This window comes from Ichthyophthirius multifiliis, assembly GCF_000220395.1.
Source record: "Ichthyophthirius multifiliis unplaced genomic scaffold scaff_1120509251257, whole genome shotgun sequence".
Lineage (NCBI taxonomy): Eukaryota > Ciliophora > Oligohymenophorea > Hymenostomatida > Ichthyophthirius > Ichthyophthirius multifiliis.
The window spans coordinates 47,366-61,871 of NW_004086051.1; the positions used below are offsets into that span (position 1 = coordinate 47,366).

The 14,506-nt window shown below is 16.2% G+C and overlaps 3 protein-coding genes and 1 non-coding gene across 4 annotated transcripts, besides 27 other annotated features; 2 read left to right on the plus strand and 2 right to left on the minus strand. All coding sequences in view use genetic code 6, as the record gives it.

Annotated features, from left to right (window-relative positions):
- The first annotated feature begins 255 nt into the window (after positions 1 to 255).
- Positions 256 to 315: a microsatellite.
- A 57-nt stretch (positions 316 to 372) lies between these two features.
- IMG5_170420 (zinc finger protein 259, putative) lies at positions 373 to 1,802 on the minus strand (the record flags this gene model as incomplete). The annotated part of the gene is made up of 2 exons (XM_004029878.1): positions 373 to 1,724; positions 1,754 to 1,802. The coding sequence occupies 2 exons, from the start codon at positions 1,800 to 1,802 to the stop codon at positions 373 to 375; spliced, it is 1,401 nt and encodes a 466-aa protein (XP_004029926.1).
- Positions 1,803 to 2,064: 262 nt separating this feature from the next.
- Positions 2,065 to 2,104: a microsatellite.
- A 1,017-nt stretch (positions 2,105 to 3,121) lies between these two features.
- Positions 3,122 to 3,177: a microsatellite.
- A 150-nt stretch (positions 3,178 to 3,327) lies between these two features.
- Positions 3,328 to 3,370: a microsatellite.
- An 86-nt stretch (positions 3,371 to 3,456) lies between these two features.
- IMG5_170430 lies at positions 3,457 to 3,530 on the minus strand. Its single transcript has one exon. It is a non-coding gene; the product is annotated as a tRNA-Met (tRNA).
- A 1,027-nt stretch (positions 3,531 to 4,557) lies between these two features.
- Positions 4,558 to 4,628: a microsatellite.
- Positions 4,629 to 5,764: 1,136 nt separating this feature from the next.
- Positions 5,765 to 5,856: a microsatellite.
- Positions 5,768 to 5,856: a microsatellite.
- Positions 5,804 to 5,859: a microsatellite.
- A 180-nt stretch (positions 5,860 to 6,039) lies between these two features.
- Positions 6,040 to 6,088: a microsatellite.
- A 629-nt stretch (positions 6,089 to 6,717) lies between these two features.
- Positions 6,718 to 6,786: a microsatellite.
- An 809-nt stretch (positions 6,787 to 7,595) lies between these two features.
- On the plus strand, positions 7,596 to 8,278 carry IMG5_170440 (protein kinase domain protein; the record flags this gene model as incomplete). Its single annotated transcript, XM_004029879.1, has 3 exons — positions 7,596 to 7,682; positions 7,806 to 8,036; positions 8,081 to 8,278. 3 exons carry the CDS (start codon positions 7,596 to 7,598, stop codon positions 8,276 to 8,278), a joined length of 516 nt encoding a protein of 171 aa, XP_004029927.1.
- Positions 7,690 to 7,784: a microsatellite.
- Positions 7,710 to 7,789: a microsatellite.
- Positions 8,279 to 8,319: 41 nt separating the features above from the next.
- Positions 8,320 to 8,352: a microsatellite.
- Positions 8,353 to 8,444: 92 nt separating this feature from the next.
- On the plus strand, positions 8,445 to 11,438 carry IMG5_170450 (leucine rich repeat protein; the record flags this gene model as incomplete). Its single annotated transcript, XM_004029880.1, has 5 exons — positions 8,445 to 8,639; positions 8,746 to 9,773; positions 9,827 to 10,022; positions 10,064 to 10,756; positions 10,842 to 11,438. The coding sequence occupies 5 exons, from the start codon at positions 8,445 to 8,447 to the stop codon at positions 11,436 to 11,438; spliced, it is 2,709 nt and encodes a 902-aa protein (XP_004029928.1).
- Positions 8,640 to 8,688: a microsatellite.
- Positions 8,640 to 8,689: a microsatellite.
- Positions 8,680 to 8,718: a microsatellite.
- Positions 10,202 to 10,257: a microsatellite.
- Positions 10,236 to 10,284: a microsatellite.
- A 781-nt stretch (positions 11,439 to 12,219) lies between the features above and the next one.
- Positions 12,220 to 12,263: a microsatellite.
- A 61-nt stretch (positions 12,264 to 12,324) lies between these two features.
- Positions 12,325 to 12,364: a microsatellite.
- A 76-nt stretch (positions 12,365 to 12,440) lies between these two features.
- Positions 12,441 to 12,519: a microsatellite.
- Positions 12,465 to 12,507: a microsatellite.
- Positions 12,520 to 13,329: 810 nt separating the features above from the next.
- Positions 13,330 to 13,390: a microsatellite.
- Positions 13,367 to 13,433: a microsatellite.
- Positions 13,415 to 13,486: a microsatellite.
- Positions 13,460 to 13,517: a microsatellite.
- Positions 13,518 to 14,409: 892 nt separating this feature from the next.
- Positions 14,410 to 14,493: a microsatellite.
- The last annotated feature ends 13 nt before the right edge of the window (positions 14,494 to 14,506 follow it).

Consider the following 14,506-nt stretch of genomic DNA (forward strand, 5'->3'; position numbering starts at 1 on the left):
AAAGTAGAGTATATATAAAATTCAAAAAAAATATACATTTTAACTTTCTTTAGAAAAGATTCAAAATATTTAATGTCTCTTAAATTAATGCATTCAAATTTTATTATAGAAAATCTCAAATTTAAAAATATAAATAAAATATTAAAAATTAGAGGCACATGAAATGTAGAAAGAAATTAATTTAAAAAGTAAGAAAATAAATTGGGAACTTAAAATACATTATAGGCCCTAATGTCAAAAGATAAGATGATAATTTATATAATTATATATGTATATATATAAATATATATAATATATATATATATATATATATATTTTTTATTTATCATTAATAATTATTTAATCTAAAATACAAATACATATAAATATTAATCAATTTTTATTAACTTCGTTATTTTCTAATTATTCTCCATAATTTTCTACTTTCATATCATTAATTCCTAATTCTTCATTATCTTCAAAAGTTCTTTCGAATGTCTCACTTATTACTCTGGGGTCATTATTTGGGAAATATGGATTTTGAATAAACGAGTTATCTCCAATATCTCTAAAAATAATTACAAATTTAGACTCTAAATTTCTAATTTTATTAATATTTTCAATAAATTTATCCATATTTACTTTGAACATAGGATCAACACTATCCCCTACAAAAGGATTATTTTCTACTAAATTATCCTAAATTTTTTCCAACAATCCCTCCACTGTAGTATATACTCCTCCCAATGTTCCTGCTTACAATTCTAGTTCTAATTCCGGTATTTCCACAAAGCAAGTTTCCGATTTATAAATATCTCTCCTCAAATCATCTTAAGTCTCCACTTTGAGTACAATTTTTCTACCTAAAGCACTCATTTCGCCGCCAGGTTTAACTTCAGTAGACTTACTTCCACAAAACCCACATAAGAAAGACATAATTATAAGTTCTTTAAAATAAGGAATTGAAGTAGAGCACATTTTCTATTCGCCTTCCAATCCACAGGAATGACACGGTACTTTGAACACTAAAGATTCTCCCTTGACATCCTCAGTCAATGGTTTTGAGAAATCTACTCTATGGGCATCTAATTATATTATTCTTTCTACTTTTTAAGTATCCATTTATTCCTAATTTATATTCATAATCGCGTTTTCTGCTGAATATCCCATTGCCTCTAATTATTCTTTGGTCCTAGATATTTTTTCTATATGTAAATTAGGATCATTATGTGGTGCATATGGGTTTTTAATAAACGAATTTCCAGAAGGATCTTCGAAAATGAAGGTAAAAGGAAACGCTTTTCCTTCAATCAATTTATTTAATTTTTCTATGAAATTTTTTATTTTTTCAAACATTTCCGGAATTTTTACTTTCCTCTCTTCTTAATCACTCTCTAAGTCCTAAACTGCGTTCATTAAAAATCCCTCGATTGTATTCACTGATCCTTTACCAGATGAAGGTATTTCTAGATCTAATTCAGATATTCTTATAGTACAATGTTCACTTTTTACACAATCTCGTTTAAAATCAGATATGTCTTTCACTTTTAATGTTATTCTAGAAGCATAGTCATTTAGTTTTCCACCAAATTGGACTTCAGAGTTCCTATAACCGCAGGTTTCGCAACAAAAGGACATTAATATGATTTATTTGAACATTGGGATGGTTACCATTAATAAAGTTGTTTTGCCGTTTTCTTCACAGTTTATACACATGCTTTCGATTACCATAGCTTTTTTTTTAACTTATGTATTTATATATATGATTTTTTACGTTCTTAATCGCTTTTTATATCAGCGAACATTTGAGTATTTTCTTCCATTTTTTAATATATATATATATATTTTTTTTAATTTTAGATTTTTTGGAAATATGCTTTTTTTTGTTTTTTTTTTGTATATAACTAGATTTAATTAAGTTTCTACTTTTTATTATTTCGAATATAAATAATATATTAATTTTGTTTTATTTTTTTTAATGTAGAAATACTTAAAAAGTAATTATTAAAGTTTATTTATTTATTTATTTTAATAAGAATTTTTACTTTATATTTTTTTTATAAATAAATAATATATTGTTGAAATTTTTTATTTTTTTGAAGTTATTTTTATTTATTTAAATTATGAAAAAATATAAGATAAATTTTAAATTTTTTCAAGAAAAAAAAATTGAATAAATTTTAATAAATATTTAAATTATTAATAAAATAAAAAATATTAATTTTTCTTTTAAATATAAAATATAATAATTAATTAAATTATTAAAAAAAAAATATTTAGTTTAATATATTAAATAATGAAAATTTATTTAATCTATCAAATAATTTTATTTAATTTTAACATATTATTTATCAATATAATATTATTAAATATTTTAACAAAATATATTATATTATTTTTTTTTATCTGTTTAGTGATAAAATATAAATAATTATAAGTATATTAATTTTAAGAATTAATTAAAAACTTTAAAGTTTCATCAATAATTTTTCACTATTAATAAATAAATTTTTTGAAAATAATATATAAATACTATTTTTTTAATCTTAATTTAAAAAATAGAAAAATAATACTTTTTTATATTCAATAATAAAAAATTACTTATATATTTAAAAGAATATATTGTTTTTAAATTATATGCAATATATATATATATATATATAAAATTTTAATTTTAATTTTTCATAATTTAAAATTATTTTTTTCGATTTTTTCTACTAAATAATTTATATAATTCTTCATAATTGGTTATCCTTTTTTAGTTTTTTATGTGAATATTTTTCTAACTTTTTTTCTTTCCCTTTCTTTTTATTATTTAGCTTTTTCAATAGCTTTTTCTTTTTCGATTTTTTCTTATTTCAATTAAAATTTAAATTATTTTCGGTTGAATTTTTCTCTTTTTTTTATTTATTTTTGTTTATTTTGTACATCTTATTATTTTTTTTGCTTTCTAATATCTTAAGATTCATCATTATTATCTTATTAAATTTTTCCTGAAAAAAGCTTTTTTTTTTAAATAAAATAAATAATTAATTATATACAAAAAATTACTTAATTATAAAACTCATTTTTTTTATCAGCTAAAACATCATTTTATAATTTTTAATTTTATTCTTACAAAATATATTACTATTAATCTTTAAATTTTCTTTTAATTTTGCTAACAAAATTAATTTTTTATTATTTTTCTAAAAAAATAAGAATTTATTTCTATTTATAAATTTTATTTTGTTACTTTGAAATTTTCTTTTTCTCAGTAATTCATTAATATTTTCCATTATTTATATAATTTTTTTTGTAATTGTTTTATGAAATATATATATAAATATAAAATAAACTAATAAATATTAAAATATATAAAAACTAAAATTAAAAAAAACTTAAATATAAACATATATTATACATACATATATATAAAAATAAAAAAATTATATAATAATTATTTTAAAATTTTTATTATAAATTAAAATAAAAAAATGCCGGCGGAGGGGATTGAACCCTCGGCCTCGAGATTATGAGACTCGCGCTCTAACCAACTGAGCTACGCTGGCTTTATTGAAATTTTATATTTGAAATAACCAAATATTGATTAAATAAAATAAAAGATGTATATATTAAATTTATATATATATATAAATAAATAAAAAAAATTAATATAAAAAAATTTATATTTATCAATTATTTTAAAAAATAAAATAAAAAATATAATAAGAAATTTCATAAATATTAAATCGATTAATTCTATAATTATTTAAAAAATAAATTATATTTAGAATTTACTATTTTTTCGTTTAAAATTTTAGTTTCATTAGTTTTAAGTAAAATAAAACAACATAAAATATCATAAGCATGATTTAAAAACTAAACAGCCTTTTAATTTTCTCCGTTCTCATATATAATCTAACATTACCCTAATACATTTGTATAATATTTCTTTAGAGTTTTCAAGCATCTCTATTTATCTTATTATTCAATTTCTTTGATTTACCTTGGTTCAGATAAATATTGTATAATATTTAATTTAGATTCATTGAAAAATTCTAAAAATATTTCGTTCAATTATTTATCTTTATTAAGTGATTTTGCTAAAGATATTAATTACAAACTTAATTCAAATTAAACGCCTGAACAAAACTTTTATAATTCTTGATTATCTTTAATGGAGTCATCAATTTTATTAATCAAGAATGAATTTATTAAAGTTTCTTAAAGAAAACTTAAAATTTATTAATCCGTTTATATATTTTATTAATAAACTTTAATTTTTATATATATAAAAAAAAAATATATTAAGAAACTTTTAAAAATAATACTTAATTTTTTTATATAATTTTTTCAAACTTATTTAAGAATTAGATGTATTTTAAGCATCTATATTATTAATTTCAATAGTTTTATTTTAAATTATATTTTCTTACTAAGTAAATGTAAATATAGTATTCTCAATTTCTTTTTTTTATTAATCTTCACTATTTCCCGATAAGCTTAGCATTGCACTTAATTAACTAAAATCACTAACGAAATATTAATGATTGAATAATTAATTCCAATCTATTCTTTTTTAGGGATTTCTATTATTATATATGATATTAATATATATATATATATATATATATATATATATATATATATATATATATATATATATACATTTCAAGCATTTATTTTAATAATTTTATAGTTGTATCAGAAATACATATTCCTTATAAATTATATTCAGGATCTCTTTATTTAATTTTTTTCTATAGTTCATTCTCATCCTTAGCCGAAAACGGATAATTTAAATCAAAAAGCATTTAATAAAATATAATACCTAAAGACCAAATATCGCTTTTACTTGTATAAATTTAAGATCCTTCATAAACTTCAGGTGCTTTAGTATATGGAGTTCCAACTTAACTTTATGCAATATTTTATTAAATTGCCAATCCAAAATCAGCTAATTTCAATGTATCATTTTTAACTAAAATGTTTTTTAATTTTACATCTCTATGTATAATTCCTAATTTTTATAAAGGTTTAAAAGCATTTAATATTTGTTTCATATACACTATATAAATATAATATATATATTATATTTATATTTTTATTACATATGGCCTCTACTTCTTCCAAAGCTACTTTTCTTTGCTTTTGTTTTCTTAATTGACATATTTTTTAATGTAAGTTTTATTCACATAATTCCATTATTATATATATGTAATCGCTTTCTTTTATTTCACCTTTAAACTAAACTATATTATCATTTTTTTCGAGTTATTTCATTATAGCAATTTCTCTTTTTACTAATTCTAAATTATATTCATTTTTTTTTTTTGTGCTAATTTATTTTATGGCTACTAATTCGTTAATTTTGACATCTTTGCCAACCCAAACTTATCCAAATTGGCCTTTATCTAAAGTTTTAACAAATACGAATTGGTTACCGATAAATTATAATCCTATTATTGATTCGCAAAAACCTTTTTAATCAAAATCCATTTTATATATTATTTTATTTAATATAAAAAAAAAATTATTTATATATTATATATTTTTTTTTTCTATTATTCTTTTAATCTTTTAATCTTTTAAATATTTTTAATTATTTATTAAGAAAAATGAATACTTAATTATATTTATTTATAAATATATAAATAAATAAAATTAATATATATTTTATATAAATATAATTAAATATTTAAAATAATAAATTATAATTTATAATAAATTTTAAAATTATTTTTAAATAAAATTCTTTTAAAAAATGATATAAAAAAATAATAAAATATAACTTTTAATTTACTAAATATAAATAAAAATATATACATGTAAATAAATGTTGATATATGTATATAAATATATATATATATATATATATATATATATATATATATATATTTTCTATTTAAATTTTATATATTATATATAAATGCCTTTATATATTTTTAATAATATATATAATATGTTTTTTTTAAAAATAATTATCATAAATTTTATCATTTATTATTTATTAAAAAAACTTTAAATAATTATAATAATATTATAATTTTTTTAAAAGTTAATTAACAATATAACACAAATTATAAAATAATAAAATAATATAATTATGATATAATAAAATAAATAAATAAAAGTTTTTAGGACATAATTTACTTTTGAAATTTCCTGTGATGATTTAAAAGAAAAAACATTAGAAATTTTTAGCAAATAAAAAATTGAAGCATAATTTATCATCTAAACATTAAAACAAATAAAAGAAATAGAAATGACTTTTTCGACTTTATTTAACTAAATCAAATAACAATATGAAGATTTTTAAAATTCACCTGAATATAGGGAATATTTGTTTCGATAATAAGAAAAAATGTAAAAATTTTTAGATTTTAATCTCCCTATATATATTAAAATATAATAAAAATTTAAAAAGCTTAGTATAATAAGATTTAGATGATATAGGTAGTTAAAATTCTAAAAAAGATAAAATTATGCAAAAAAATGATTTAAATTAGAATAAACTAATAAATGTAGAAAACAATAATACAAATGATATTAATTTAATAAATTAATAAATATTAATTGAAGACATAATTTATGAATATATAAATAAATAAAAAGAATAAATAAATTAAATTTTTATTACATAAGACTAAATATAAGATGAAAAATAGTAGATTATAAAAAAAAAAGAAACAATTAAATATAAAAATAATGATGATAAAACAAAAAATAAATAAAATTATGAAAATTAAAATGATAAATAATAATAATAATAATAATAATAATAATAATAATAATAATAATAATAATAATAATAATAATAATAATGTATTAATTTAAGTCTTAAAATTAATGATAATTTAGAAATACAATCAATAATACAGTCTGCCAAAATGAAATAAAACTACAAATAATTAATTAATAATAGTTAAACAATATTTAAAAATGAATAAGTAGCTACTAATAATATATTTTTTCATAGTTTAGATTATAATGGTTTTTTAAATGATTAAAGTATTGATAAAAAATATATTATATAAGATAATAATAATTTTTTATTTTCCAAAAATAATAACATTAAAGATTCTATATCAATTAATTAAAAAGCTTCAAATAATATATAATCATAGGACAATTCTAACAAAAGTAACAGTAATAGCACAACTATATAGGATTCTAATTTGTTTGATTAAACAAAAATTTTAAATATTAAAATAAGTGATCCTATTACACCAAATAAATAATTAGATAATTAATTAAAATATTCAATTAATAACTTTAAAGTAGGAAAAAAACTTGGTAGCGGTAAATTTTCAGAAGTATACGCAGCAGTGTATTAAAAATATTTTGTATATAAAAAAAATATATATAGGGATAAATAAACAGGATATCAAGTAGCTTTAAAATAAATAAAAATAGCGACAATAAATGAATTTTAACTAACATAAGATATAGTAAATGAAATAAAAACATAATCCATTATAAACCATCCTAATATAGTAAATTTATATGGCTATTTTTTTGAAAATGATACTTTATATTTAATACAAGAACTAGCATTTGGTATAGAATTATTTAGTGATTTAAAAAAATAACCATATAAAAGATATAATGAAACAAAGGCTTCTTTATATGTAATGTAAATCATAGAAGCATTGTAATATTTACATAGTAGAGGAATAGTACACAGAGATATAAAACCTGAAAATATATTACTTCAAAATGTATCTTTATAATAAATAAATATAAAAATATATATAAAATTATATATATATAAATATATATTAATATTTATAATTATAAAAATATTTATATATATATATATATATATTATCATTATAATAAAGGGAGTTCTCAAATTATGTGATTTTGGATATGCAACAATTGTATAAAACGATTTGCTAAGATAAACTTTCTGTGGTACACTTGATTATTTAAGCCCGGAAATGATTCAAGGAAAATAATATGATTTTTCTGTTGATGTTTGGAGTGTCGGAATTTTAGCATATGAAATGATTTTCGGAAATGCACCTTTTTCAGGTAAAAGCAATGATTCTACTTATGATAAAGTTTTGAATGTAAAAAAATAGTATTTTATTTATATATATATTTTTTTAACAAGTTGGATATTGAATTTAGTGGACCTTTGTCATTTGCTGGTGTAGATTTTATTAAAAAAATATTAATAAAAGATCCTAATAAAAGAATGGATTTAAATACAGCTTATTAACATCCTTTTATATAAAATAATACAGCAAAGAGGACCGATCAGAGTAATTTTTTGGAAAAAATTGAGTGTCTATTCTTGAAAAAAAATTGAGGAATAAGTCTTTATAAATATATAGATATTTTTATTACTTTTATATACATATATATATATATATATATATATATTTATTAAAATATTAAATAATAAATTTAAATTTTTTTTTTTTAATAAAAATAATTATAAAACTATACACATTTAAATATAAATTAAAAAAAATATGGAATTTCAAAATTCTCCTGAAAACGATAGAAATTAAGGCAAAAATATGAGCGAAAACTCCGAAATTGAAATAAAAGAATATTCTTCATATAATATAAAAGACTAAAGTATTTCTGAAATAATAGACCTTTAAGATAAGCTTTCTATTCAAAATCTCCGAATAATGCACAGTGAAAACTTAAAGAGCATGAATGTATAAAAATTTTTAAAAAAGTATAAAAAATTCATTAAAAAAATAAAAATAATACATAAATTAAAATATATAATAAATATAGTATGCATTTTTTTAAAAAAAAAAGGGACTTTAAATATTTGAAAAACTTCAATTTATAAATTTGAGTTCAAATAATATATAAAAAATTGAAGGATTAAATTCTTTAAATAATTTATAAGTCCTTAATTTAAGTTGTAATAAAATAACAATAATTCAAGGTCTATAATTCTTATATAAGCTAGAAAAGATAATCCTTGCGCATAATAGAATACATAATATATAAGGCTTAGAAGAATTAAATGGATAAAAATATAAAATAAAGCATATTGATTTGAGAAACAATAAAATAAAAGATGTATAATAACTATAACATATATAAGATTTAAATTGTTTATAAGAAATTATATTTGAATTTGGAAAAAATAGTAATCCTTTGTGTAATGAGAACAAAGAAATATACTTAAAAGGATTATAAAATTTAAAAAATATTCATAAAATAGAAAAAATAGACGGATAAAATTTAAATAAAATCTTCGAAAATAATAATATAGTAATAAATAATAATAAAACAAATAAAATATCTATAAAATAATAAATAAAAGAAAATAATTTGAATTCCTAAAATTAAAATTAAAATTATTTATATAATAATTAAAATTATTAAAACTAGTCTCATTTAAATAACTAATAGCATCTTTTCTAAAATAACTAATAAATTAATCAAAATAATAATAACAATTATTAATAATTTTAAGATATATAAACTAATAATGTTTTTTTATAATTTTAATAATAGCTTTAATAAGCTGAATAAGCTTAAAAAGATCTTACTTAAAAAGTTGATTTAACCGAAAAGTTTTGGTAATAAAAAGTCGAATAAATGTAAGAAGATATGAATAATCTATAGGAATAAAATAGGACTTAAAATTAAAAAATAAAGCAATTAAATAAAGAAAAGACATTTTTAGAGGAATAATTTAATGACTTAAAAAACGAAAGGATAAAAATTTTAAATAAAAATGAAAAAAAAGAAGAAATTGTAGATAATTTATAAATAAGAATTACTGAACTTATAAAAGAAAACGGTTCATATCATCGAGAATTAGCCTTAAAGTTAAAATAATATTTTTTTGTTAAAATAACTTAAAAATAATATTTAATTATAGAAATGATTAAATAGATAAATTTTAAAATGAAATAAAAAATCAATATGAAGAATTAAATGAAATGAAAGGAAGACTAAGAGAAAATGAGAAAACACTAAGTGAATTTCACTAAAAAGCGCTAGATTAAGCAACAAATAATTTACTGAGAAATGAAGAAATAAGAAAAAAATACGAAAATTTAATAGATGAGAATAAAGTAAAAAAAAACAATATTTTTTTTAAATAAAAAAACAATAGTTAATCATAAATGATAATTAAACTCTAAAAAATAAAGTTTAAGAATTATTAGATTTATGTAAAGAATGGGAATATAAACACGAAAAAAAAACAAATGAAATAACACATAAATTCGAATAATAAATAAGAGAAATACAGCAAGAATATTAATAAAAAGAACAAGAAATTGATAAAAAATAAAAATAAATTATAAATGAAAAAGAAAAATAATTTAGAGATGATTTAGATTCCTTAGAAGATGAATTTAAGCGAGTGTTAACCTAAAACAATGAAAAATATAAATTGCTAAATACTGCATATTAAGAAAAATGCAAATAAGAATAAGATTAAAGGTAATTATTGAAAGTATAATATGGAAGAGATAAAGAATAACATAATATGATTTTAGAATTATAATCTTCACTTATGAAAATAAAAAAGGATGTATTAGAAATTGTAAATGATAAAGAAATAGCTTAAAAAGAACTTGAAAATAAAAAAACTTTATTTGAAAAAGAAATTACTTAAATATTATAGGAAAAAGAAAAAATATATAATGAAAGATAACATTTTGAAAAAAATTATAAAGAATTATAAGAAAAAGAAATTAATGAGTTCTAAGAACTCGAAAAATTAAGAATTAAACTTAAGAATTATGAAAATATAGAAGAAGAATTAGAAGAATATATATAAACAATAAGTACTAAAAATAAAGTAATAATATAAAAATTAATATCAATATATATATATATATATATACATACATTTATATATTTGTATTAATATTATTTAATTACAGATGTTGGATGATAAAAATGATACAATTGATTAACTTAAAAGTTAAATTGAGAAAATAAAAAATAAAGAATTAGGTTATATTGAAGATTTAAATAAATTATAAAAAAAATTTGATAAATAGAATCTAATTATTGAAGAACTTGAATAATAAATTTAATAATCTAATGACGAAGCTGAAAATGCAATTAATTAATTAAATGAAAAGAAAAAGTTAATTGGAATGTTTGAATAGGAATTCGGGGATGTTAAATTAAAATAAGATAAAGAAATATTTGACTTAAAAAATTAATTAAAAGAATAATAAGAAAAAATTAAAGAATTAATTGTTTTGTTAGAAGAATGTAAATAAAATATCAAAAAAAAAGAAGAAAATGTTATTGAATTAAATAATTTAATTAAAAGTTAATAGGATGGATTTAATATATAGATTTTATAATATACTAACAGTATTAAATAAAAGGAAAGAATTATTAAAGAATTGGAAAATAAATGTACAGAAACATAAGAAGATATGAAAATACTTTTAGTAGAATATGAAAAATAAAAATAAAAAGCAAAAGAAAGTATATAGAAATTATAATGTATATTTAATTAATGAAAAGTTAATATTTGTTTTAATTTTTTTTTTAAAATAAAAAATAAAATTATTTCTTTTTGTTTTTTTTTTTTTTAAAAAAAAATAAAAAATATAAAAAGTTATTAATTTAGTTTATATAATTATTTTATTTAAATATATATATATATAAAAATTATATAATTTTAACTTAATCTTTACACTGCATTATTTTTATTATATTCATTAAAATAATCAATTGAAATTCTTTAATAATATAAATATAAAAACAATAGATAAGGTTTAATGAATAGTAGTAACTTTATTAAATGAGAAGAAAATTTTATGCTCACCTCTAAATAAATAATGGAAATTATATTTTGGATTAATAATTTCTACATATGATAAAGAAAGAAGTCATATTTAGAATTCGTACTTACAATAAATAAAAGAAGTGGTAAACTCTTCCAAATATACAATATATTAATAATAAATAATATTAAAAAATATGCAAAAAAAATAATCTAAAATAGTTAGTTTATGGATTGATAATAGATCTTATAAAAATTAACCATTTTCAGTAGATTTGGTAAAGCAATAGGATTATTAGAATAAAACTACAATTTTTATAAACTGAATTTTATAATGTAATATTTGCGTTATTAGTCATCAATAGAATATAAAATTATATAAACTAGTAATAAAATCATTATACAGGAAGAAAAAATTAAAACTATATAAAATAAAAAGGTAATATAAAAAGTAATAAACAAAAATATTGACTATATCCTATTTAATAAATAAAAGATAATTTTATAATATTAATATAAAATATTAAAAATGTTTTTAATAAAATAAAAAAAGTTTTTATAATTTTTTATAAAAAATATGAAGTTAAAGAATATATATTAATATAAAATAAATTTTTATTATTAAAATAGTTTATAGAAATTAAAATATATATAAAAATTTGATAATAAAATAAAAATATTTGTGTTTTATAATTTAAATTTTAAAATGAAAAAAAGATAAAAATAAAAATAATTTTATATTTAATAAATATTTATTAATTATATATATATAAATAAATATATATATATATATTTATATATATGTATTTAATATAATTATTATATTTTTTTTTTCACTTCAATTTATAAATTATATTATTTTATATAAAGAAAAATAAAATTATACATTATTTTTAGAAAACTTTTTTATTTTTCTATATATATTTAATAAATATATAAATAAAATCTAAATCAATTATCAATTGACCACTCATTTTTAATATACTCAGCAGAGACCCTTAAATTAGTCAAAAATCTTTATTCATTTTCAATATATGGATCTAAATTAACAAAATCCTCCACTATCGAAATTTCTGCAAATAAATTATCGATTTAGCTAGCCAATATAATATAAATACATACAGGTAATTCATCGTCCATACTATTTAGTTCTTCTTTTCCTTTATGAAAATCTATAACTGCAGCTCTCATCATAGATCTCATCATCATAGTATACTTTAGTTTTTCTCTTGGAGAGTTAGTTAGTTTTATTTTTTCTAGTTCGTTAATAGATTCATTGTAGGGTCTTTTATTATTTTTTTTTGAGATTGTTAATATTTCCTTTTCTTCATCTTTTATAAGCCAAAACCTTTTTTTGAATCCAAAAACTTAAATATTTCTCGAATTTCCATTTTTTAAATTATTTATTATTATTATTTTCTGAATTATAATTCTTGCTATTCGTATTTCTTTATGTATATTGGAAATAATTTATCATATATTTTATTGAAAATAAATCTTTCTAATGATATTTTAGTAAATTTTTAGTGAATATTTTCGATTTTATTTATCAAAATATTTTAATAAATCTCATTTATTAAAATTACTACATCTTCTAGCTAATTTTAAAAATAAGTAAATATAAAATATATATATATATATAAATATATAAATAAATATATATAATAATAAAATATAAATATATATTATTTTATTAATATATAAAATTTAATTTATATTTTTTTATTAAGTTTATATATTTGCATTATATTATTAATTTTAATATTTTTATAAATTTTTATTTTATTTTCATATTTTTAAATTTTTTTTTTTAAATACAGGCTTTGGTAATAATTTTGTATAATTTTCTATATTTCCATAATTTTTATTGAAATCATTAACAAATTTGTTAATTTTTTAATTTATTTCATTTTTATTTTATGAAAAAGATTTTGTTATATTTAAAAAAGAATCTACTTCTTAAGATATGATTTCATAATTTTCATTATAATTTTATTCTTTTTAAATTTCATTTTATTATTTTTAATCACTTTTTAAATTTATTTTTAAAATAAGTAAATATAATAATACAATAAATTATATATTAATTATTATTATACACATCAATAAAATTTTAAGAAAGAAATGCTTAGTCATATGGATAAGCAGCATTTAAAAATTAATTTTCTCCTTAATTAGTAATTTATTATATGAGATTTTTCTGAGTTTCAATATATTCTTTGAATTCTTTAATAAATATTAGATTTTTTTCATTAGACTATAATTAAATAATAAATTACAATTTAAAATTAAAATAATATATTATTTTTTGTTTAATATAATAATTAGTTATATTACTCCTTTTATACCTTTTATAACTATTTTTCTATAAGACTTTAATCTATGTGAAATTATTTTCAGTTTAATTGCGGATATATTTTTGTCGAAATTAGAAGCGAATAAACATTATAAAATAAAGTTTTTTATTTAAAAGTTTCCTTATTTAAAAATTAATATTTAATTGTCATTTTTTTCTAAGATAAAATAATTTCTATTAATTAAAAAATATAATAAAATATTTTATTATTTACTTTTATATAGCTTATTATATAAATAACTCTGAAATTTAATTTATTTATACTGAATATGATACATTACATGTAAATAAAGGTTAAACTGATTTAAATCTACTTTCTACACCACCAAGTCTAATGAATATATTTAATTATATATATATATATATATATATATATATATATATATATATATATATATATATATATATATATATATATATTATATATATATATTATTATTTAATTA